The 26,766-nt window shown below is 30.9% G+C and overlaps 4 protein-coding genes across 4 annotated transcripts; all 4 read left to right on the plus strand.

The window, feature by feature from the left end:
* Nucleotides 1-1,225: 1,225 nt before the first annotated feature.
* On the plus strand, nucleotides 1,226-2,208 carry LOC25502303 (BON1-associated protein 2). Its single transcript, XM_013589457.2, has one exon. It carries the CDS (start codon nucleotides 1,540-1,542, stop codon nucleotides 2,077-2,079), a length of 540 nt encoding a protein of 179 aa, XP_013444911.1. The 5' UTR covers nucleotides 1,226-1,539; the 3' UTR covers nucleotides 2,080-2,208.
* Nucleotides 2,209-7,781: 5,573 nt separating this feature from the next.
* Nucleotides 7,782-8,736, plus strand: LOC25502304 (BON1-associated protein 2). Its single transcript, XM_013589458.3, has one exon. The coding sequence runs from the start codon at nucleotides 8,081-8,083 to the stop codon at nucleotides 8,618-8,620; it is 540 nt and encodes a 179-aa protein (XP_013444912.1). The 5' UTR covers nucleotides 7,782-8,080; the 3' UTR covers nucleotides 8,621-8,736.
* A 14,317-nt stretch (nucleotides 8,737-23,053) lies between these two features.
* On the plus strand, nucleotides 23,054-24,128 carry LOC25502307 (BON1-associated protein 2). The gene has a single exon (XM_013589461.3). It carries the CDS (start codon nucleotides 23,387-23,389, stop codon nucleotides 23,939-23,941), a length of 555 nt encoding a protein of 184 aa, XP_013444915.1. The 5' UTR covers nucleotides 23,054-23,386; the 3' UTR covers nucleotides 23,942-24,128.
* Nucleotides 24,129-25,923: 1,795 nt separating this feature from the next.
* On the plus strand, nucleotides 25,924-26,766 carry LOC25502308 (BON1-associated protein 2). Its single transcript, XM_013589462.3, has one exon. It carries the CDS (start codon nucleotides 26,086-26,088, stop codon nucleotides 26,617-26,619), a length of 534 nt encoding a protein of 177 aa, XP_013444916.1. The 5' UTR covers nucleotides 25,924-26,085; the 3' UTR covers nucleotides 26,620-26,766.

Genomic DNA, 26,766 nt, shown 5'->3' on the forward strand with positions numbered 1-26,766 from the left:
TTAAGGCAAATTTTGTGCCCGAGTTACCGAAGCCGCGAACATTTCAATACAAAACAATCATTGATCAGTTAGAGAGGTATCACCCCTAGAACGGGTTTTGTATGGCTTACCAATAGTAGTTTTCTTCAGATGATCATGCTTCTGTTTCTTACTTAGAACTGGAATAAATGGCAATTCAACTGACTTTTGATCATATTCACGAATACGGCGCCATAACTTCATGTCTAGCTGAATTCTCGGATTACTCTGAATGGCTTCATGTGTTGTCTGCGCCAAACTATCTGGGGCCGCATCTTGCACCAAAGACTCAATCTGAGACTTCTCCTCAGTAACTGTTGCGAAAACCGAAGCCCTGAGAGGGCCAGTTGGGGAACCAAAATGCACGTCATGGTGCTCTACAACACGATGATCTGTATGAACCGGTGGCACCTCCATACCTACCGGAAGAAACCAATTCAACAAACCTCTCTAGCACATCATCGTGCGCTACAGGGGATGAACGTGTCGCAGTCGCATCCAAAACCTTGGGACTCTTCACCAGCTTCCGTGGTTGCAAATGCTCCTCTTCACTTTTCATACATACTTTTATTTTGACAAGTAATTATATTTTTTAATATAGTTACACATAATAAAAAACACAGTATTTTTCTTTATTCTTAACCTAATAATGAAATACCAATAAATGTTTAGACGAGTTACACTGGTTTCTTCTAACTTAACCAAGGTCCTGAGTTTGAAAACCAAGGTCATAAGTTCGAATACAATATTGAACATGAGTTAACACTAAAATTCTTTAGGAGAGTTTGCCGCCTATTTAAATCTCATAAAACTTGACTAATTAATTTTCGTAGTTACACGCCTACCCGATTTCAAAACAAAAAAAAAAAAGAAACTAATAATAAAAAGTTCCTACTAATTTCCACCGTCAAATATAACGGCCACATTTTTTTAACGCTCTCATTCAACTTGAATTGTCACCTTTATTTATTTTTTTTAAGAAAGAAGAATGTTACCCTTTATTTTATTTTTCGTTCAAACCACGCGCCGTATTTCTAACAGCTCAAATCTAAACCTTTTTTTTTTCTTTTGTTTTTGTCTGCTAAATTTCGGTTCAAAAAAACAAAAAAGCCCCCAACTATTGAAAAGAAACAACCACCCTCTTTCTATCTCCTTTCTTTCATGTTTCTCAAAACTCCACATATATATAAACACCATCCTCCCCTTCTCTTCAATTCAACCTTTCAATTCCTCAAATATTTCTATATCCATTATTTCATCCTATTTCTAATCCTTCACACTTTTCTTTTCCACAATAAAATTTAGGTGACCCTCATCATCAATTTTTTGTTCACATATTGAAAAATAAAATTATTTTGAGAGATTAGTCTCTAATTGTTGGCCGAATACGTGAAGTCACCCTAAAGATTTACTTATTACTTGTGAAACAATAAACTATAGCATTTCATTTTTCACATACTTTGAGTTTAAAGGAATTATTCTCTAGCTTCCGATTGAGATATCTTGAAACACTTACATAAAATGTCACGAACAATAGAGATAACAATTTTGTCAGCGGAGAATCTTCAAGAGAACAAAAAAGCCATAAAAGGAAACACATTTGTCACGGTTCAATGTGACGGAAGCAATAATGAAGTGAGCACCACGAAACTTGATTCTGAAGGCGGAAGTTATCCTACATGGAACGAGAAGGTAGTGATCGACGTGCCATTACATGCAAGGTTCGTTACAATAGAGGTGAAGTACAAAACTAGAGGAAGTAGTAGTAATAGTGTTGGAATGGCTAGAATACCGGTTTCCGATTTTGTTGGAGGGTATGTACATGAAAATCAATTGCAATTTTTAAGTTATAGGTTGTGGGATAATAGAGTTATGAGAAATGGGGTTGTAAATATTTCTGTGAAGGTAAAAATGTCCCAACAAAATTCTTGCTCGAGTTCGATGTCATCGACGATGAATGGAGTTCCAGTAACTGGCGTTCCGGTGGCCGGTAATGGCTCCTGCAGCAGAGTTGCAACAGGGATTCCTGCTGTTTGGTTAAACTACCAAAGACACATTTGAAAGGGTACTTTGTAATCATCATGTATATTAAAAACAGAAAGCATACATTTCCATATTGACAATACACGTGGGAATTATTTATGTCTCAATTTGTATATTTATTTCAATGTTCTTTTAATATTACGTCAATCAGTATTGCAATTTAAACATGATCAAAATCAACACTAAATATTAAGGTAAGAGATAAAATATGTATCAAAGGATGAATCGTTGAAGACAATCCGAATTTTAGACCTCTTAATATGTAAAAATTAATTTGAATCTTAACTACTCATATATTCATATAGATCATTTCTAAGATTTTACGTAAATATGAAATTATTTGATATGATATTTTATGAGATGCATAAATAATTTTCTATTTATATAAAATTTTATAGAGATGTCTATATGATATAAAACTTGATCAGACAATTGTTAGGGTCAGCGAGTGAATTGATGTTTTCCTCAAAACAGTAGACAATGACACAAAAATTTGAATTTTGATGTATAATTCCGCGCCTTACCCAATTATCTTTAGATGGTAACTGATTCTATAACAAACGTAAAAAAAATATTGATACTTTTATCCGGACATTGTTGTTCCAAATAATATTATGAAATTCATTTTTATGCATCGGTTCAACTGCCGTAAACAAATGATAAATCTCATTGACAGTGTAACCTTTGTCAGGTGTTAGTTGTCAAATCCACCTATTTTCTAAACAACATGTATAGATAGGTTAGATAAAAGCTCATGAAATTCTGGCATGCTAGCTTCCTGATGTTGTATGTAATGTTCCAATATTGAGACACAGTTGGAATGTTGAGTATAATGTTTCAACGTCAGACTAAAGATAAACAAACAGAACAAGGAAAATATAAATGACAGAAACGTAAATGGCACAGGTTATTTGTTAACCCAGTTCGGTGACAAACACACCTACTCCGGAGGCTACCAAACCAGGAAGGAAATCCGCTAGTGTAGTCCGACCTAGTTCTAAGTTCTCAGCAAACTCCAAGTTTACAACTTATCACCTAGCTACTACTCGTACTGACTTCAGCCTAGGAACTCCTAGACCTGAGATCTCATCTCACTTCCACTCAATCACACACCCTGTGATTTCACGTTTACAATCAATATAATGAAGATACCTTCAGACACAAACTAACTCCGTACTTCAAAGCTTAGGAGTAGTGTACAATCTTACAACTCAATAAACACAGTCCTAAACTTGCATCAAGGTGACACAATAAAGGTTCACAATTAACAGAGACTCAAAACCCTAAAAACTCTATTTTTAATATGACGACTTCAATTATGAATTATGTTTTAAATTTGTGTCTTTCCTTATATAATCTGAAGCAGTACGGGCTTGATATTCTTATTGGACTTCACAAAAAATGTCGATCCATGAATAGATCCGCTCACAAGAAACAGAACCAAATCACCAGTTTCCTAAAATGTTGGAACATCTTTAGGAGATAAACACAAGTCTGATTCTGGTAAAAAAAAAAAAACGCGTCTTCAGCAAGTAAAAAGGCGTAGATTCCTCAAATAATTAAAGTCTGTTAATTATGGCACGAAATCAGAGCACATTGAAGTCGTACCCACATGTTGAAACATTAGGTCCAACATCTTACTTGTATATTTGATTTAGCAAAAATGATGCCAACATACAAATATCCAACAACCCACAACTTTTGATATGTGTTCTTTAAACTTCTTTTGATTGATTATTAATCTAGCCTCCCTTATTATTTTTTATTTTTTTTTGACAAATAGCCTCCCTTATTCGACAACTTTATCTTTCATATACACATTGTTCTTCTACATTATCTCTCTATTGCTTTGATTTTTATGTCACTATCTAAATTTCTTTGTATAATGTGGTTGTCCAACAAATTATCACATAAAAAAGTTGTTCAAATAACATTGCTCTTGACAAAATTATAATGACACCATGGTTTTGTCGAAGCTTTAAAAATCACCGTGACACACATCATGCTTATGCAAAACTCATCGCCAATACATCTACATTTTTTATGTCAAATTTCGGTCCCATTTGCAACACCTATTGTTATTATTTGAATCAACACGAGTTAGTATTTATTTAATTATTATAATATAGTATTCCATCATTAGTTGTATCCAATTGTATGATTGTTTTACAATAATCCATGACCTGCCTCCTTACCTACTAGACCCAATTTATTTATTGTACTATGAATGCAACAATGGAAGGAAACATCCTTGAAGTATGCACACCATTATTTTTTTAAACCAAATATTATTTTCTACCTAAAGCCTCCAAACTCATTTAATAATTAACATATTAATATTTGTCATTAAAAAAAATATAAATATTGATATGTTAATATCATAAGAACAATTTTTTTGGTTACAATCTATAAGAACAATTAATCTACTAACATTTATCATTAAAAAAAACCATAGATATTGATACGCACACATCCATAATATTTTAAAAGAATAAAAGTGATTGAATGTAACATTATGGATATTGATACGCATTTATCAGTAACATTGTGTTGTAATCTCTTATTAATATATTTCTTGAAAAGACCACATATGTTGGAGGAATATCAGATACATGTTCTATATAAAATGTCTGTGGACATAAAATATTTATGAGTGTTGACTTGACTTATATGCTATTTGTTGTCCAATTTTAGAAATGGTTCCCATAAAATATTTGTAGTATTTTTCTCTTGACGAATACTTGATTGTCTGTTAAGAAGGGGTCAACCATTGTGTTTCCAAGGAACAAGGGGACTTCTTGATTTTTATTACAAAAATCATCCAAAATTGATCAAAGTTTATAATATATTAGTGCGAATGCAAATCAAAAGGGAAATTCTTATTCAACAGTATTGGATTTAATAATAATTAAAACATACCACACGTAAATTACATTACATGTTGGTTAAATTCAATAAAATTTGACAATGAATTTACACATATGGGTTAGACCCCAACTTGTAATATTTTTTTTTTTTTTAAATAAAAAAAAATTGGAACGGAAAATTCTCACACACATAAACAAAGGGAATGTTAAAAAGTGGAGAAATGTTTCGCACACAGTAACATTTTACTGTCAGATTTGTATTTAAAAAGACAACCAATAGTAATTAATTGTAATTTAAGTTTGAATTTAGAGTTTCTTAAATATTTACACATAAATCTCTCTTCTTCTTTTTTTTTAATTTTAGAAATGACCAATGTTAATAGTTAGTCAATCCACTTGGAGTGTACTTCTACTCAATATTTCAGTTCAGTTCTCTTCAATGTCAATTTAATTGAGTTAGATGAGCTTCTTTAAACAAAAATAGTTAATCATCAATAAAAAGTTGCTAATATTTAATAAATTTTGATCAAGTCTTGGCCGTTTGAATAGTAAATTTTCGTTATCTTATCTCTCTTACGAAATTGTTTCTTTTGTGAAAAATGTACTCCTCCATTTTTATTATATGTCACATTAAAAAATGTGTTAAATTATAAATCGTTTTACAACACGAATACAACATTAATGTTTTTTTTTATCATCCTTTTGTATTTATTGTTATATTTTCTTTCAATTCTTTTAATTTTTCCTTTTTACGACATTAATAAAGGATAACTTCTTAAGTCTGTCATGACCTATTCCCTGTCTATACTCTTTCCTTCTTCGAAGCTCCATCAAGCATCATTTCCTCTATTGAACCTCTTTTGATTTTTTGATTTTTATTTTTTTGGAGGTGGGGTGAGGATACTAGGAAAATTTCTTGGATCGATTGCAATTTGATTTGTTTGGATAAAGAGTTTGGGGGTTAGGAGAATTAGGGAATTTAATGTCGCCTTGCTATGTAAGTGGTGTTGGTGAATGGTGTAGGAGAGGGAGAGTTTGTGGTTTAAGGTGTCGGCAGTAAGATATGGTGTAGAAGGGGGGCGGTTGAAGGAGGGGGGATAGAAAATGATCTAGTTGGTGGAAGGAGGTGGCCTGCATCCTAGATAAAGGGGGCATGCAGGTGGGTGGGTCATTTGAGGATAACTTAAGTCGAAAGGTCGGTAATGACATTGATTCTTTTTTTTCTGGACTGTTAGGTGGTTAGAGGATGAAACTTTTTCTTGTAGGTTTGAACGTCTTTTTGAGTTGTCTGAGACTAAGGGGTTGTCGGTGGCAGAGATGTTTCGGTTAGGGTGGGAAAGAATGGTAAGGCGTGGAAGTAGAGGTAGAGGTTGATGGCGTGGAAGTGGAGGTAGAGGTTGATGGCGTGGGAGGAGGAGATGTTAGTGGAGTGTAGGGTTGTTCTTCATGATGTGTTTATGGAGGTGGATATTCCACCTAACAATTTTGGTGGTTAAAGGCAAAATCTAATATTATTGTTTTTGATTATCATAGGCGGTGGCTTAACTCCTTGTTGTGTGTGGGCATAGGCTGACTTTGTTTCTTTCCTTGGTTTTGTTCTTGCGGTTTTTGAAACACATTTATGTAACTTTATGAGCTTCTTCCTCGGTACACCTTGTGCTGGAGAGACTATGGTTTAGCAGTAATATTTTTTTTGACAAAAAATTAGAGATATTCATTCGTTCAAACTGATAGAGTACATCGATATAATGCAAATTCACTAAAAATAAAAAGGATGAATCTGCGAACAAACTCACAACATCCATGTTAATAACATAAAACGACAAAGTACAAAAGCCTACACATATAACTATATTCAAGTCTCTGGAATACCCATATCTCCGGAACTGCAACATTGACGACATCAAAGTCATTGATTGGATCTGCATTGGATCAAAGCTGATATGACAATCTGAATCGAACAAATACCTGAACGAAACAAAAACGACAAACAACGCCGCACAAAGTTGACGAACAAAACAACGTCGCACTAAGATGACGAAATCACGAAAGAAAAAACGAAATAAATTTGAAAATCACTTATATCAACAAAAGGGAAAAGATGAAAACGAGTTAAAGGAGTGATTTTGGATAAAAAAATTGACCCAAAATCACCCTTCATTAATAGATGAAGGAGAAGAAACTAAGATTTTGATGACGGCTCACAAGAGAGAAGGGAAGAGAGAGCTTGTGTCCTTTTTCCCTAAAATAATTACTTTTTGCAGTAATATATTTTATTTTTTATTCTTATAAAAAAACGGAAGATAATTTTATAAATCACTTATAATTTCACTTTTCATACATACTTTTATTTAAACAAATAATTATATTATTTTTTTGTCAAGTAGTTTGTCTAATGACTAAAGCTCACACAATTAAATTGTGGAGAAGTGAAGTATCCGGGGATCGAACCGTAACTCTGCATGTAATATGCTAGATTCCTACCAATTGAGCTAAGCTAATTATATTTTTTAATATGCGTAGAAATAGAAAGTTACGTATAATAAAAAACTGAGAGAGTATTTTTGTTTATTCTTAAACTAATAATGAAATAAAGAATAAATTCAAATCTTTAGCTGTACTAAAACAGAAAGTTCCTACTAAGTTCCACCGTCAAGTATAACGGCCACATTTTTTAACGCTCTCATTCAACTTGAATTGTCACACTTTTTTCTTTTTTTGGTTCATACCACGCGCCGTATTCTTCAACGACTAAAATTTAAAAAAGAAGCAACCACTCTCTTTCTCTCTCCTTTCTTTCATGTTTCTCAAAACTCCACATATAAACACCATCCTCCCCTTCTCTTCAATTCAACCTTTCAATCCCTCAAATATTTCTATATCCATTATTTCATCCTATTTCTAATCCTTCAAACTTTTCTTTTCCACAATAAAATTTAGGTGACCCGCATCATCAATTTTTCTCACATATTAATTAGTTAAATTAAAAAAAATATTTTTAGAGATTAGTCTCTAATCTTCGCCCAAATACGTGAAATCATCCAAAATATTGACTTATTACTTTTGAAACAATATAACCAGAGTATTTCATTTGACGTATACTTTGAGTTCATAGGAATTAGTCTCGAAATATCTTGAAACACTTACATAAAATGTCACGAACAATAGAGATAACAATTTTGTCAGCAGAGAATCTTCAAGAGAACAAAAAAGCCATAAAAGGGAACACATTCGTTACGGTTCAATGTGACGGAAGCAACAGGGAAGTGAGCACCACGAAACTTGATTCCGAAGGAGGAAGTTACCCTACATGGAACGAGAAGTTGGTAATGGATGTGCCATTACATGCAAGGTTCCTAACAATAGAGGTGAAGTACAAAACAAGAGGTAGTAGTAGCAATAGTGTTGGAATGGCTAGAATACCTGTTTCCGATTTTCTTGGAGGGTATGTGCATGAAAATCAATTGCAATTTTTAAGTTATAGGTTGTGGGATAATAGAGTTAGGAGAAATGGGGTTGTAAATATTTCAGTAAAGGTAAAAATGTCCCAACAAAATTCTTGCTCGAGTTCGATGTCGTCGACAGTGAGTGGAGTTCCGGTAACCGGGGTTCCGGTGACCGGTAATGGCTCATGCAGCGGAGTTGTAACAGGAATTCCAGCTGTTTGGTTAAACTACCAAAGAAACATATGAAATTTTACTTTGTCAATTGTAATAATGTATTCAAGAACAAAGGATAGTTTTTCCTTCACGATACACGTGTGATATTCTTTTTACAAAACGTTATAAATGTCTCAATTTTCTATTTATTTTATGTCATTGTTTATTTAACATAACATCAAAATGAGTAAAGAAAATATTACATCATTCGTCATTTTTGTTAAATAACTTTTTAGCACTAATCTTGTAAAAAAATAAAAAAATACCTTTTAGCACAAATATACAATGGGTTAACAAAATTACAAATCGGGTGTAACTAGAAGAAAAAAAATACAACCGGTCTAAAGAATCACTAATAATATAGAACTATAACTAGATATTACTAATAATTCTCATCTATGAAAACGAGGATGCTGGAGTGACATAAGGAGGTTGAAAGTACCACCAAAAGTCAAGAACTTGTTACGGAGAATCTGTAGAGATTGCTTCACTACAAGTGTAAGGCTAAAAAAAGTAGAGACATAAATTGTCCATATAATGATCCACATGAGGATAGCTACCACATTTTCTTTTATTGTAAAAACAACTATTGATGTGTGGAGTGCTGCTAATGTTTGGCACTTGATTGCAGTATCTCTGGTCATTTTGATAACGTGCCAGCCATCATTTTTAATCTTTTGCAACAGATGTCAAGCAGCACAACCATAATGTGGAGTATATGGAAAGCTCACAATCGTAAAGTATGGCAACATGTGTCAGGTACTACAATTCTCGAAAGAGCTAAGCATGTTTTAGAGGGATGGATGAGTGCTAACCGTACGTAGTGTCTCTTGGCTCAAGAACACACATCAGTAACTACAGGTGTTCGTCAACATTTTGATCAGAATCTGGGTAACATGAATAGGGATATCACGTGGAGGCAACCAAGACATGGTAGGCTTAAATGTAATGTAGATGTCTCTTTTTCTAACTCTAGTAATAATTAGGTATAGGCATGTGCATTCGAGACTCGGGAGGAAACCATGTTATCTCAAAAACAATGTGGTTTACTCCACTGTGTTTAGTTGATGCTGGAGAAGCTTTGAGACTTTACCATGCAATTCGGTGGATTCATGAACTTCAGCTCACAAATGTTGATTTTGAGATTGATTCAAAAAGAGTAGTTGATTACTTTAATGGAGTCAAGGGAGATATCAGCGAATTTGATTCCATATTTAACAAACTCTCATGTTGACTTTATTAAGAAGCAAACAAATGAAGTTGTTCATGAATTAGTCAAGGTAGCCACTTTCTTCCTAACTTTCGTATTTGTGATGAGATCTCGACATTTATTACTGATTTAAATTTTAATGAAATGATATAAGTTACTTTTTCTAAAAAGAAAGAAACTAGAAGTTCATTTTGTTCAAAAAAAAAAAGAAAAGCTAGAAGTTCATGGGGTGTAATTAGGAAAGAAAATATGTTTACTAGAAATTTCTTTTAATTGAACAATCACGCATTTAATTTCTCTCTCACTAGTATACACTTTATAGTTTAGAATAAATTAAAGTTGGGATTGCAATTTACCAAAAAAAAAAAAAAAATTGGGATTGCAATGTGTCACTTGTTATTATCGTAAAATAAGTTAAAAATTAAAGTGTTTGAAGAAATTATTAAAAATTATAGTTGGCAAAAAAAGAGAAACTGAAATGAATGAACGAGCTCTCTATATTCTGTTTTGATTAGTTTCGTTGCGAAAGAGAAATATACTCAAAGCGAATCTTGTCTGGCCTAAGTAGGTTTCTTTGAAAGTTTCCATTGTTACCTGACATTTGCTGAAAGACAGGTTATAAACTAAACTCAACCTCCAAAGGCGTGGCATTGTTCAGGTCACAGCGGTGCAGTAATGATGAGTCGACATCCCATTTGTTCCTTCATTGTTATGTTTTCGGTTCGCTTTGACAGCATATCAGGTGTTAGATTGGCATATCTGGTATAGATGCTGAAAATATATGTGAGCATTTTCACCAATTTATTCATTATTTAGGTTATTCAAAGGCTCGTCGTTCATTCTTACAATTATTTGGCTTCTTTGCGTTTGGCTGGTATGGAATGAACGAAACAACAGACTGTTCAATAACACTGAAACACCTATTGAGCAGCTCTTAGATAAAGTTAAATTTCATTCGTTGTGGTGGCTTAAAGCCAATAAAACCACTTTTGTGTTCGGTTCCCAAAGTTGGTGGTCCAGCCCTTTATTTTGTAATTATATTTTGTGATTATTTGTTTGCTGGGTTAGACCTTCTGATACTCCTTGTATTGAGAAGTTTACATCGCCGTTGTTAATATATCCCAATTTGATTTCTTAAAAAAAAAATAAAAAAAATTGAAAGTTTGTGGCTTCAAAATTGTGCAATATATATTGACGGTCTTTTATCTATGTGAAAATTAGAAGAAAAAAAAATTTACCTAAATTGTTAGACCGGACGTTAAGTTTAGCGTTTGAATTCGACTCTTCCATTTATGTGTATGAATCTCTAATACTTTTTTTTTGACAAAAATAAATGATATTCATTCATTCAAATTGGTAGAGTACATCGATACAATGAAAATTCGCTAAAAACAAAAAGGATGAATATGTGAACAAACTCGCATCATCCATGTTAATAACATAAAACGGCAAAATACTAAAGCCTACACATATGACTATATTTAAGTCTCTGGAATACCCATGTCTCTGAATCTGCAAAGTTGACGACTCCAAAGTCATTGATTTGATCTGCACTGGTTCGAAGTTGATCATCTGATAATCTGAATCGAACAAATACCTGAATGAAACAAGAAAGACAAACAACGTCGCACAAAGACGACGAACAAAACAAGGTCGCACTAAGACGACGAAATCACAAAAAAGAAACGAAATAGATATGTACTACCTCCGTTCCTTTTTAATTGACAGTTTTTGACATTTTACACGAACCAAGACATTCAATAAATATTACTACTTTTGATACAATAATATATACTTTTACTATAATAACCTTATTCATTTAATATTTCATTTTATATATTTCTTTCTCCACAATAAATAAGCAAGGATAATATTGGTAAAACAACATTTAATATTGCATTGAACTTCGAAAGTGACAGTTAAATGAGAACAATTTTTTTTCTTCAAAAGCGACACTTAAAAAAGAACGGAGGGAGTAAATCACAACCTGAATGAATCTCTAATACTTATTGCCATGTTCGTCTGTCTTAAAAAAATGAGTTTATTCTATATCAAAATTGGAACAAGTTTGAACGTAGACATGTTTAAGCCATCATATACAAGACAACTTCTCCGAAATTTTTATGTCAAAATTCGGAGCCATTTGCAACACCTACATATTTTCCTTGTTGAATTTATAATTATAATAATCCATGGCATGTCTATAAGAATGAAATAAAAATAATCCATGGCATGTCTCCTTACCTACCAGCCCCAATTTATTTATTGTACTACGAATGCAACAAGGGAAGGAAACATCCTTTAAAAATTGCCAACATTATATTAACACCAAAAAATCAAAGCACAAAATCAACCTAGAGAAGGAAACATCCTTGAAGCATGCATCGTTATTTTTTCCAAAACAATTCTTAATTATTTTTTTTAGTGACCGATGTTTGAACACCGAACCTTGCATATATTATACATTATCTTTACCAATTGAGTTAAGCTCACGAAGACAAATGTTACTTCAAACACCAAGGTACACATTCTATATAAAATGTCATTGTTAAATGAGTGTTGGCTTAAAAAATTTGTCTCAAGATCCGTTACAATATTCTCCAAAATAAATAACTTTCTTAGTATGTTTCTCTTGACGATTTCCTAATTGTCTCCTAATAAGGGGTCAACCACTGTGTTTCCAAGGAACAAGGGAGCTGACTTAAGTTTAGAACAGTCATTATTCATCAATTAGAAACTTGAAAGTACTAATTGTCATTGTAAAATGAAAGAGTCAACAAAATAAAACAAAAAATCGAACTTTTCTCCCCTGGAACTTACTTAACAACGCAAGGCAACTTCTTCATTTTTATTACAAAACTAGTTACAAACCCGTGCTTCGCACGGGTTGAATAACATATCTTGTAAAAAATTTGTTCCAAAGGAAAAATGAGCAAATTAATGAATATTGCACAAACTCGGATATTATAAATGAATCACTTTTATTGTATTTTTGAAAAACTTTGTTATAAAGAAGAAATGAGCAAATTAAGGGAAATATCTGCATTTTTCTTAAGAAAATGTTGTCGTTCATAAACGTGAAAATCAAGCAAGCATATTGCACAAATCTCAACTATATGTACATTTCTAAAACATTTACCAAAGCATTATAAAGATTTGATGTAGGAAAAGAGCATGTTCTATTTTGTTCAAGAGATTAGGAAAACAACTTTATAATTAACATGATACTAATTGAAACCAACGAAGGAACCAACAATGTGCATATTAACGTTACATAATAGTTAGGTTTATAAAAGAGACTACAAGTGTCATAGACTAACAAAAAAGGGATTTTTGCCAATATTTACATCAGATAAAATGAAAAGAACAAATGGCATCCCAAAGACAAGATAGTTTACGATTACAGTCCAAAACGGTATGCCAAAATAGTAGAAGTTCAAATAGTTCAGCAGCAAAGATCTATTTTAACTCGAACGTGCATGTTCTTCAGTGACTTTTCGAGATCAAAGATGAGCTTACCACCTTCTTCCATGACACGTTCTCTGCAGAAATTGAACCACTGCCCATCCAAGTATTTTTCATAGCATGCTCTTTCGGCGGTAATGAGGCGACACTTATACTTTCTCTGTGTCTGGTCATCAATGAGAATGTTTGTTTTGCGCTTTTCTTTCAGAATTGTTCTTGACACCTTTTTTGGGAAATGCTAAACAGGGAAATAACTGCAATATTAGTCTAATGCATATTAACATGGATAAGATGTATGGGAATGTAGTTACATATAATTTATAAAATGAAGGTAGCATGACAAATTTTAAGCTAAAGAAACCTGATCAATTTTTGTATCATCAAATCAACCTGATCATAAATCAAATATGAAAACTGTTACAACTTTATGATTACTCAGAAAACCTAAAATAACTCACATGCATCAATTTTTTTCAACTATAGTACGAGAAGCTAAAATAACAATTGTGTCAAAATCTTACCATGAGCTAAAATTCAATCATCATGACCTCTACTATACTCCACATAACAAAGGAAGATTTTTCTACAACCATGCAACATAAAAATTTCTGGTACATAATCCACTAACAATTGGAAAAAAAAAAAAAAAAAAAACTCTTAAAATGTAGAATCGTGAAAAAAGGAAGAAAATCACCTATGATGAAGCAAAAACTCAAACAGTGTCAAAAAATGAACCCCTCAAGCCATAAAAATCAGTCAACTCAAGTCATGCATGGTCTCAGAACCATGAAAAAAGGAAGACAATGACCTCTTAAGAAGAAGAAAGTGTAACAGTTTTCCCATCCGAACTCTGATACCGTTTGACCAATGGTTTTTACGGTCTAAATGTTATTTCAAAACAAAGTTAAAATAAAGGCCTTTAAGAAAGAATCTAAAGTTGTTTGGTTTCTTTGTTTTCTTAATTTTAAAGCTATTTTTAAGTTAAATGTTGTTTGCAAAAATATTGTACAAACTTTGAATTTTTTTTTATGGTGTCCGGGGTTCAAACCCCGGGCCTGACATATATTTGTGCATTGTTCCTATCAACTGAGTAAAGCTCACGAGGACAAAACTTTGAATTTATTATGAATTAACATAATAAATAATAAAATGTTTAAAATATTTTCTGAAGGCTAAATATGTTAAAAAATATAAGATATTTTTTGACAAATACTATATTTACTCAATAACGTTTATTTTGTGTAACATGATACTAATTGAAACCAACGAAGGAACCAACAATGTGCATATTAACGTTACATAATAGTTAGGTTTATAAAAGAGACTACAAGTGTCATAGACTAACAAAAAAGGGATTTTTGCCAATATTTACATCAGATAAAATGAAAAGAACAAATGGCATCCCAAAGACAAGATAGTTTACGATTACAGTCCAAAACGGTATGCCAAAATAGTAGAAGTTCAAATAGTTCAGCAGCAAAGATCTATTTTAACTCGAACGTGCAAGTTCTTCAGTGACTTTTCGAGATCAAAGATGAGTTTACCACCTTCTTCCATGACACGTTCTCTGCAGAAATTGAACCACTGCCCATCCAAGTATTTTTCATAGCATGCTCTTTCGGCGGTAATGAGGCGACACTTATATTTTCTCTGTGTCTGGTCATCAATGAGAATGTTTGTTTTGCGCTTTTCTTTCAAAATTGTTCTTGACACCTTTTTTGGGAAATGCTAAACAGGGAAATAACTGCAATATTAGTCTAATGCATATTAACATGGATAAGATGTATGGGAATATAGTTACATATAATTTATAAAATGAAGGTAGCATGACAAATTTTAAGCTAAAGAAACCTGATCAATTTTTGTATCATCAAATCAACCTGATCATAAATCAAATATGAAAACTGTTACAACTTTATGATTACTCAGAAAACCTAAAATAACTCACATGCATCAATTTTTTTCAACTATAGTACGAGAAGCTAAAATAACAATTGTGTCAAAATCTTACCATGAGCTAAAATTCAATCATCATGACCTCTACTATACTCCACATAACAAAGGAAGATTTTTCTACAACCATGCAACATAAAAATTTCTGGTACATAATCCACTAACAATTGGAAAAAAAAAAAAAAAAAAAACTCTTAAAATGTAGAATCGTGAAAAAAGGAAGAAAATCACCTATGATGAAGCAAAAACTCAAACAGTGTCAAAAAATGAACCCCTCAAGCCATAAAAATCAGTCAGCTCAAGTCATGCATGGTCTCAGAACCATGAAAAAAGGAAGAAAATGACCTCTTAAAAAGAAGAAAGTGTAACAGTTTTCCCATCCGAACTCTGATATCGTTTGACCAATGGTTTTTACGGTCTAAATGTTATTTCAAAACAAAGTTAAAATAAAGGCCTTTAAGAAAGAATCTAAAGTTGTTTGGTTTCTTTGTTTTCTTAATTTTAAAGCTATTTTTAAGTTAAATGTTGTTTGCAAAAATATTGTACAAACTTTGAATTTTTTTTTATGGTGTCCGGGGTTCAAACCCCGGACCTGACATATATTTGTGCATTGTTCCTATCAACTGAGTTAAGCTCACGAGGACAAAACTTTGAATTTATTATGAATTAACATAATAAATAATAAAATGTTTAAAATATTTTCTGAAGGCTAAATATGTTAAAAAATAAAAGATATTTTTTGACAAATACTATATTTACTCAATAACGTTTATTTTGTGTAACATGAATACAAATTTGTATTATCATATAAATGACTTGTTAAATATTTGAATAGGAGAAACAATTTAAGAAGCCTGAAATAATAACATAAATAATATCAAAAGAGTTAGTTTTTTCTATTTCAATTATACTCTATAACAAATTTCGTTATAAGAATACCATATTTTTTGTGTCTTTCAAAAATATAAGAATTTATATTATATGATATTATATTTGTTACATTGTTTGTGTCATGGAAACAAATTGTTTAGTTTTTTTAATAAGAAAAAGATATGCATAGTTTGTTATAATATAAAGGTGCAATATATATGTGTGAGTTTTATAATGGCTTTGCCATTTCGTCTATCTACCCAAAAAAAAAAAAGGTGCAATATATATATATATATATATATATATATATATATATATATATAATTTTTTTAGGCATCTATACCTTTTTTGAAGAAAAGACATCTACAATTTTGCTTTTAATTAAAATAAAAATTTTATAAAAATAATCATACGTGTTATGCAACGCCAAAAAAAATTATAAGCATTAGCGTAACAAAAAACAGACACACATAAATATTACTCTAAATGCTAATGTGTGTGTGTATATTTTAGCGAGGTTGAAGAAAGAAAATAAAACTATTTGAAAAACGTGAATAAAAATATTTGTGAGGTTGTGATGATTAAACGATATTAAAATTAAATAGATAAGTGATAAAAAGATAATAAAATTCCTTTAAAAAAGGTAATAAAATTAAATGGAACCTCCTTCAAAAAAATTAAATGAAACGGTTAAAAAATATTAAATGGAAGAAAAACACATATAGAAATATAATATTAAAAAAAAAGGAATAGGTTCCAAACATAAATTGAAGAGAGATACTTGTGAAATAAATTGTCGAGAAATAGTTTTTTGAAGTAGCATTCAACAACTTTTGGCCATAGCTCATTTCCATTCAATTTTATGCATTAAAAAAGTACATTTTTAAATAAGTATTTAATCGATATTTTATTTGGCCTAACTTCTCCTTAAAAATGTAGATAAGTTGAAAAAAAACTGAGTCAAACGGTATCTTAATATCCCACAATGGTAGTGTAGAAGCAACTGAATTTGGGAGAAAAAATTGAAAAATAGTTAAAAATAAAAAAATTGAAAAATAGTTAAAAGTTTTTTAAAATATTAAAATTGAAAAATAGATAAAAAAAAAATAAATAGGTGAGGTAGCACTCAACCAAGCAACAATAAAAAAAATTATATGCATTCGCGTAACAAAAAAACAGACAGACCGACATAAAATATTACTCTAAACGTTAATGTGTTTTTGTATATATTCGCGAGGTTGAAGAAAGCAAATAAAAATATTTTGTATTATTAAATGACAGCGTGATGATTAAACGATATTGAAATTAAATATATAAGTGATAAAAGAATAATAAAATTCATTTGAAAAAAAGATAATAAAATTAAATGGAACCCCTTTAAAAAAAATAAATGGAACGGTTTCAAAAAATAAAATAAAGTTAAATGGAAGAAAAAAAAATATTGAAATATAATATTATAAAATAAAATAAAAGGTTCCCAGCGTGAGTTCAAAAGAGATGCTTGTGAAATAAATGATCGAGAAGTAGTTTTTTAAAGTAAAATTCAACAACTTTTGGCCAAAGTTCATTCCATTCAATTTTAGGCATTCAATTTTTTTTTTTTTAGTAAGTACTAAATTGATATTGTGTTTAGTCTAACTTCTCCTTAAAAATATAGAGAAGTTGGAAAAAGTCGCGTCAAACGATACCTTAATCTCCCACAACGGCAATGTAGAAACAACTGAATTTAAGATTATTTTTATTAATATAAAATAAAAAAGAAAATAATATAAAATAAATAAAAAATAATAAATATAAAAAAGAAAATAATACAAAAGTAAAAAAAATTGGATGAGGTGGCAATCCTCAAAGTTAAGAAATTATGGAATTACCAAATTGCCCCTTTTAGGGACAAAATTGTAAATTTATATGGCATTAATTTTAATAAATAGTTAGTAGATCATCCAAAGTTGATCAAAGTATAGTCTTTATAATTAAAAACATATTAGTACAGTTTCCAAAAAAATATAAATTAGTGCAACAATACTAGATTTAATTAAAAAAAATACAACAAGTAAATTCAAGAAAAAATAAGGCATGGGTTTTCTGTTTTTAAAGAAAAACGAATCGAACCATGCATCCTAACAATTCAAAAAAACTGAACCACACCGTTTGTGGTTTAAGACGAACCAAACCAAATCATTTTGCTAACTACAAGTTGAACCAAACCGAACCTAAATCAACCTTTTGAGAGATAAATGTTTTGGATACTATTTAAAGAATCCATTCATATAAAATTGCTAATTTGGTTCAAAACTGTTCATTAAAGGTTCGGTTTGGTTCAAAACGGTTAGGTTCAAAACTAAGGATTAAGTCAAAAAACACAATCGACTTTAAATATTATCTTTAACCTCAAAGAATACATACATACAAAGGATTTGCATTTTACTCGATAATTCTACTTGACTTTAAATATTATCGACTTTCTCATATAAAAAGGTGTTATGACTTTTCTTTAATATAAAATTTAAATTCATTAAAAAATTATTTAAGAAATCTTGACCATTGAATAAAAATTTAGGATTATGTAAAAAAAAAAAAAAAAAATCTTGGCTTGCTTTAGAAGAAATCCTAAGATTATAAGCTAGTTGGATTATGTGATGCTGACTATGTTGAAGGCAGAATTGAAAGAAAAAACATCCATGGAAATTGTCAATTCATTGGTAAAAATCTAATCTCCTGATCTAATAAAAGACAATCCATTATTGCATTGTCCACAATAGAAGTAAAATACAAATGATATGGATGAAAAACCAATTAGAAGACCATCAGATTAGTGAAACCGGTATTCTTATTTTTTATTTTTTTGATAATATTGTTGCTATTTGTTTGTCTAAAAATCATATTCTACACCGAAGAGCTAAGCACATTATAATAAAGCATCACTTTATAAGAGATTATGTTTAGAAATATGTTTTAGATATAAAGTTCATTGATATTGATCAATGATAAGCTGATATATTTACAAAACCCTTAACGGAAGAAAGATTTAACTTTATGTAGAAAAATCTGAACATGCATTTTATTCAAGAAAGATTTAACTTTTTTTAGTTTGATAGTAGTGTTTATGATGTCAGGGTCACTGTTAACTGTTTATAGAATGCCTGCAATTGATTTGCAGTTTATACAGGAATTCTAACTACATGATAAGACGGAAAGAGTAACCGTCTTAAATTTTTTCTTATCCTTAAACTCAACAGTCTCAAATTCACTAGAATTTCTAATAAGAATTTCTCCTCCCATGAAAGTAAACCCTCTGTCTCCTTCACCATTTTTGTCGTGCAAGAGTTGAGAGATTCAGCTCGAACAACAACATAAATATCTTTTGTCTTTGAATTTTGATCGACGCTTATGTTTTGTCCACTATTGGTAGCTAAATTATTATGAAACATATAAGTAGTTTTAGGGTATGGTTTTGTATTTTTAGGAATGATTGTTTGAGATGAAAATGCTGGAAGAGGGTTTAAGTAATGGAATTTGATACGAAAATGTAAAGAAAGGAAGAAATAACTATGAATTAATTGTTTAATTAATATTTGTATACAATTCATTTATTTACTTTAGAAAAAAAGAATTTGTTGTCATGAAACTACCAAGGACAAACAATAGTATCATACATTAGTATGTACAAAAATATTACTCCCTCCGTCCCTAATTATAAGATCCTTTGAGAATTTTTTTTGTCCCTTTTTATAAGACCTCTTTGTTATTTCCAACTACATTAATTATTTCTTTACATACATGCCCCTATTTATTATACATCTTTTTCTTCAATCAGCAATAAATAGCATATGGAAAACATAAACTAACTCTCTTTCTTAAGGATAATATTGTAAAAACAATAGTGATTACAAACAACTTTAATACAAATATCCACTTTCTTAATTCCCGTGATTTTAGCAAAAGGGTTTTATAATTAGGGACGGGGGAGTAGTATATATAGGTATTGACCTTGATCTTGATTTAAGTATTAATTTTAACTTAACTTAATTGGAAATGTCTTAGAAGTTTAATTTTCGTGTGGCATTGGAAAGCACTTAAATGGTAGTACTTGTTACGTGTGTTTTGGAGGTAGACTTATTCAAAGATTCAATATTGTAATTTAATCTTTCTTCTGTCTCACGTAACCATTAGTTTTTTTATTTTTTTTTTTATTTTTTATGAATTTAGTGTTTATTATTGTTACCCACAATTTCCAGACACATCAAGCTAATTAAATATGTGAGGTGAGGCTTAACCTACCTTTCAAAAATTATGGATCCATCAATCAATCGAAATTAACCAAATGAGTAAATATATAAATAATATTCACAAAATAATTAACTTTAATTTTACTTGTAAATTTGTTTATGTGATTAAGGTACGTTTGGGCAAGCTTTTTTTCAGTCTAAAAACTACTTTAAAATAAAGTTAAAATAAAGTTCTTTAAGGAAAAAGTTAAAGCTGTTTGGTTTCTTTATTTTTTTTAGTTTTAAAGTTATTTTTAAGTTAAAAAGTTGTTTGACAAAATATTGTACAAAACTTTGAATTTTTTTTATTTTTTTTTTGTGGTGTCCGGGGTTCGAACCACGCGACCTTGCATATATTTATACATTGTCTATATCAACTGAGCTAAGTTAGAGAATAGTTTGTTTTTTCTTTTCCAATTATATTGTATAACAAATTTTGTTATAAGAATATCATATTTTTGGTGTCATTTAAAAAGATAAGAATTTATATTATATATATTATATTTGTTACATTGTAGGTGTTATTGAAAAAGATATGTTTAGTTTTTTTAATAAGAAAAAGATATGCATAGTTTGTTACAATATAAATGTGTAAAATATATATAAGATACCGTTTGGCCCGACTTTTTTTTTCAGCTTTTCTATATTTTTAAGGAGAAGTTAGGCCAAACACAATATCAATAAAGTACCTTCGAAAAAAAGTACTTTTTTTAGAATTCATAAAATTGAATGAAATGAGCTTTAACCAAAAGTTGTTGAATGCTACTTCAAAAAACTACTTCTCTGTAATTTATTTCACAAGCACTTTTCTTCAACTCACGCAGGCAACCTTCTCTTCAACAAATTGAAATATAATATTAAAAAATAAAAGATAAGGTTGTCTGTGTGAGTTGAAAGAAGTGCTTGTGAAATAAATTACAGAGAAGTTGTTTTTTGAAGTAGAATTCAACAACTTTTGGTTAAAACTCATTCCATTCAATTTTATGCATTTCAAAAAATGTGCTTTTTTTTCGAAGGTAATTTATTGATATTGTGTTTGGCCCAGCTCTCCTTAAAAATGTAGAAAAACTTAAAAAAAAGCCGGATCAAACGTTACCTAATATTGATTGGTTGAAGCCATGATATTTAAATCTGTTCATTGGAAAACCCTCTGTTCTCTGACCTTTCTCTATCGCGCCGCCCCTAACCCTTTCATCCAAATTCTCCACCATGTAACTCCGGTAGGTGGCGGTGCGACGAGTTCTTGCTCCGCACCATCCTTTGTTCCGTTGGAGCCGTCGCAGATCTCCTTTCTTGGGTCGATTACTGCTCTTCCGGCGGCGGTTGTTTCAGGAGGTTGTAGCTTCTGACGTAGGGTGTTATAACGGCGTGGGTGCGTTGTTTCTCCATCGTCGTTACGTCTGCGTTTCAAAACCGGGTCTGTTTCCACGAAGATTCGGCGGGGTCGTTTTAAAACAAGTTCTCTGTGTTCGCGTGCTGCTGCTCATACAGTGGGTGGTTCTTGATTCAAGGACAAACAATAGTATCATACATTAGTATGTACAAAAATATTAGTATATATAGGTATTGACCTTGATCTTGATTTAAGTATTAATTTTAACTTAACTTAATTGGAAATGTCTTAGAAGTTTAATTTTCGTGTGGCATTGGAAAGCACTTAAATGGTAGTACTTGTTACGTGTGTTTTGGAGGTAGACTTATTCAAAGATTCAATATTGTAATTTAATCTTTCTTCTGTCTCACGTAACCATTAGTTAATTTTATTTTTTATTTTTTTTTTATTTTTTTTTTATTTATGAATTTAGTGTTTATTATTGTTACCCACAATTTCCAGACACATCAAGCTAATTAAATATGTGAGGTGAGGCTTAACCTACCTTTCAAAAATTATGGATCCATCAATCAATCAAAATTAATCAAATGAGTAAATATATAAATGATATTCACAAAATAATTAACTTTAATTTTACTTGTAAATTTGTTTATGTGATTAATATTGATTGGTTGAAGTATAAATTACCCACAATTCTCTAAATGTAACATAGAAAAACTAACCGTAGATGCCATTATACTGCGTTATGATATTAAAAAGTTTAGGCAAGTTGAGTCTCGGAGCTCACTAGAATTAGAGCAAATCTGATGGTTTAAGAACACTTACAAATATATTTATAGATCTCTCACAAAAGATGTCTTCATATTAACAATGAGAATTGAACCTACGTTCTTACGAGATATCAGCGCAACTATCGATAGTGTACGGGATCAATATTATAGAAGATTACAAATATGGGGTATATGACCTTGTTTTACTGTTTGAAATCTTTTTGACTAAACAGTGGATGAGAGAATTAAACCATTTTTAATGACAGATTCTTCCCTTCCAATGATGAACAGACATGGACAAAGGTTTATAGGATAAGAAGGACATGTTGATACAACGTGGAGCCAGTGATGTTTTCTCACACGTAAAGTAAGCATAATATTGTCATGTTGATGACCACTTTAAAATAAATATTATTTAAAATATTTATATATGTATTAAAAAATCAATGATTAGAATAAAAAATATATATATTTTTATCAAATTATTCTTATTAACTATTGATTTTTTCATTAAAAAATATAAATGATCGTTCTTTCCATATAATTTCATTTCATCTAAAAAATACTATATAATATCAATCAAATAACGTCTTCAGCTTAGCATGAAAACGGTGGAAATTCATTAAAAAAAACGGTGGAAATGCAGCAGCAAATTAAAGAGCAATACAAAGGCAAAGTTATAAGTCAAAATCCAACAAAAACGGACATTGCTTTTTCAAATCAAAATCCAAATACATTGAACCAACCAACCAATTACACCCTTTCTTTCTTCCCCTTTTTCTCACTAGTCACCTACCAAATCAAGATCCCAAAACTTCTTATATATTCATACAACCACCTCAATTCCATCACTACAAAATTGAAGGACGTAACAATATATTCATTCTTACACTAATACATATTTTTGTGCACTAAGTTTTCTATTCTACCATGGTTGTGACTTCACAAACATTAGAAATTACGGTTATATCTGGTGAAAATATTCATGTAACGGAGGATGCATACGTTGTTGTTCGAGGTGAGTCTCTTAATTGTTACACAACAAAAACGGTGAAAGATAATGATAATTGTGGGAAAAACTCGAGTTTTCTTTCATGGAATGAGAAGTTTTTGTTGAACATGCCATTGCATGCAAGGTCAATCACTTTTGAGGTGCAATGCAAGAAGTTTAAAAGTGTACGTCCTATTGGGGTGGCAAGAATTGCTCTTTCGGATTTTCTCAATGGCATCGCGCCGGAAAATTGTTTGCAAATTTTGAGTTATAAATTGAGGAACTGGGAAGGGAGGCAAAATGGAGTTATTCATTTCAGTGTGAGGGTGGTTGTGCCGGAGAAAACATCGGCTACCGTGGCGGTTGAAAAGCAGACTGTCGCGGATGGAAAGAATTATGGTGGTCGGTTAACTGGAATGGATGTTGGTACCAAGGACTCTAATGGTGTTGCTATTGGTATTCCGTTTTGGTGGAATTACCCAAACATTATTTAAATATTTATATTTATATTATTTGATTTTTTGCATTCTTGTCAAAGATTAATGAAGTCAATTTTGATGCACAATATATTATTGTGATACATACAAGTGTAAAATATCATTTCAACAAATAAACTTAATGATCAATCTAAGATTCAACTTAGATCTTATAGATTCTAAGTTGATAGATTTAATGTTTAAAGTTGATGTTTGCGGTCCAAGATATGTGCGCCTGTGAATATAAGTTGCATAAATGCAAGGAAAAAAAAAAGTAAGTATAAGAAGCATAAAAGTACCTTGGCTTGGCATAGTTGGGGTCGAATCTCGAGACCATTTCTTGCAATTCATTAATTATTCAGGTGGTTTGAGATCGCAACGCTCGTTTTTTCACCTTATATGGCTCTTATGTGTTTGGGTGTTGTGGAATGAGCGGAATTAATGATAGAGTTTTCAGGAATAAACAAAGCTCACTATCGCATATGTTAGATAAAGTAAAATCATATTACATGTGGTGGTTGAAAGCTAGTAACGTTGTTTCTAGTTTTGGTACTCATAACTGGTGGTCGAACCCGCTCTTATGTATGAGTATCGACTGACTATTTTGTAATACTGACTAGACTGTGTTTCTTTTCGTGATTGTTTAGGCACAACTTATGCTGCAACAATTACGCTTTCGATGTTAATATATTTCATTTTTACTTGTAAAAAAAATAGTAAAAGGAAATGGTGTATATTATTATAAGTAGTATCGTTCAAACGTTTGTTTTTTGTATTGTACTGCTAACACGTGTAAATTATGAATAATATTTTTTAAGGTGAGAGAAATACCACAAAGAGAATATGATGTTACTATGCATTTTCAACCCTACTATATGAAAACCAAATCGACACTTATATTTTGTCCGAAAATAGTGGTGATTTATAAGGTGAGTGCTTGTTGCTTTCCTTCCATATTTATTAGATTTTTTTTTACTACATGTAAGTAGATTATTATAAAGAATATACGAAATATAGTGCATGGTTTTATATTTTTAGAAATGATTGTTTGAGATGAAAACGTTGGAAGAGGGTTTGAGCAATGGGATTTGATTTGATAAGAATATTTTCGGAATACTAGGAAGGAAGAAGCAACTTAATCAAATCCCATTGCTCAAACCCTCTTCCAACGTTTTCATCTCAAACAATCATTTCTAAAAATATAAAACCATGCACTATATTTCGTATATTCTTAATAATAATCTACTTACCTGTAGTAAAAAAAAAAAAAAGAACTTCTATGGTACACCCACAATTTTGAGTGTACCGGTACTCTTGTTGCACAAAATTTATAAATTAACGATCACTTTAATGAAATAAAAAGGTATTTGTCAATATTTATATTTTAGAAAACATCATTTCATAAGAAAAACCATCATTTCATTATTTATAAGGATTATATTAAAAAAAAAAAATTACATTTTGTCATAAAAAATAATCAATATTCATTGTTATGAGTAATAAAATTTCTTAAAAATTAAATTTTATTTCGTCGAAGCTTTTGGTAAATAAAATTTAATTATCTTAGTTGTCAATGATAGAAAATAATTATTTTTCTTCAAAAAAACAACTGATTTATTATTAATTTTACGACTTGATGTACCGATACACCCAAATTCAATGGGTGTACCATAGAATTTGTCTTATGTAAATGTTATGTAAATAATTCAATTATTATCTTTAAGGGAAATTTTTAATTCTTCTTTTTTGAGAGGAAGGTAAAAATGTGTTCATGAAATTACCAATGTCGACAAACAATAATATGTAACAAATTTCCATACAATTAATTAATAACATAAACAGCGCATGCATGCATGCCAACCGCGGAATTTGTCTGCAACTAATACAAAGTCAAAGTCTTCAACGAAAACGTATATTTTGCTTTTTCAAACCAAATTTCAATTACATTGAAACCACAAACCAATTACACTCGTATTTCTCTCCCTCTTTCTCATCACTTTCCATATCAAAATCCCAAACCTTAAGCTTATTATATATTTACACAACTTATAACATAACACCTCAATTCACTCACAATAAACTTGAAGGACATAACAATATCCATTCATTCTTACACCAGCTAACAGGAAGTTTTATTCACAACTAACATTAAATTCTCTACTATGGGTGTAGCCTCACGCACATTAGAAATCACGGTTATATCCGGCGAAAATATTCATGTAACCGAAGATGCATACGTTGTCGTTCGAGGTGAGTCTCTTAATTGTTACACAACGAAGACGCTGAAAGATAACAACGATAATTGTGGAAAAAATTCGAGTTTCCTTTCATGGAATGAAAAGTTTTTGTTGAACATGCCATTGCATGCAAGGTCAATTACGTTTGAGGTGCAATGCAAGAAGTTTAAAAGTGTTCGTCCTATTGGGGTAGCAAGAATTGGCGTTTCGGATTTTCTTAATGGCACCGTGCCGGAAAATTGTTCGCAAATTTTGAGTTATAAATTGAGGGATTGGGAAGGGAGGCAAAATGGGGTTATTCATTTTAGTGTGAGGGTGGTTGTGCCGGAGGAAAGATCGGTTACCGTGGCGGAGAAGCAAACGGTGATGCATGGAAAGAATTGTGGTGGCCGGTTAACTGGAATGGATATTGTTGGTGTCAAGAACTCTAATGGTGTTGCTATTGGTTTTCCCTTTTGATGGAATTACCCTAACATTATTTAAGATTTGTATTTTTTACATTATTTCATTTTTTTGCATGCTTGTTAAAGATTGATGAACTCAATTTTTTAATGCACAACATTTACTATTGTAGTATATATACTTATCTTATACAATCTACCTAAA

This window comes from Medicago truncatula, chromosome 8 (genome assembly GCF_003473485.1).
Source record: "Medicago truncatula cultivar Jemalong A17 chromosome 8, MtrunA17r5.0-ANR, whole genome shotgun sequence".
Classification (NCBI taxonomy): Eukaryota; Viridiplantae; Streptophyta; class Magnoliopsida; order Fabales; family Fabaceae; genus Medicago; species Medicago truncatula.

Coding starts and splice junctions, on each gene's coding strand:
- LOC25502303 (XM_013589457.2), top strand. CDS start 1,540: ATGTCACGAACAATAGAGATAACAATTTTGTCAGCGGAGAATCTTCAA.
- LOC25502307 (XM_013589461.3), top strand. CDS start 23,387: ATGGTTGTGACTTCACAAACATTAGAAATTACGGTTATATCTGGTGAA.
- LOC25502304 (XM_013589458.3), top strand. CDS start 8,081: ATGTCACGAACAATAGAGATAACAATTTTGTCAGCAGAGAATCTTCAA.
- LOC25502308 (XM_013589462.3), top strand. CDS start 26,086: ATGGGTGTAGCCTCACGCACATTAGAAATCACGGTTATATCCGGCGAA.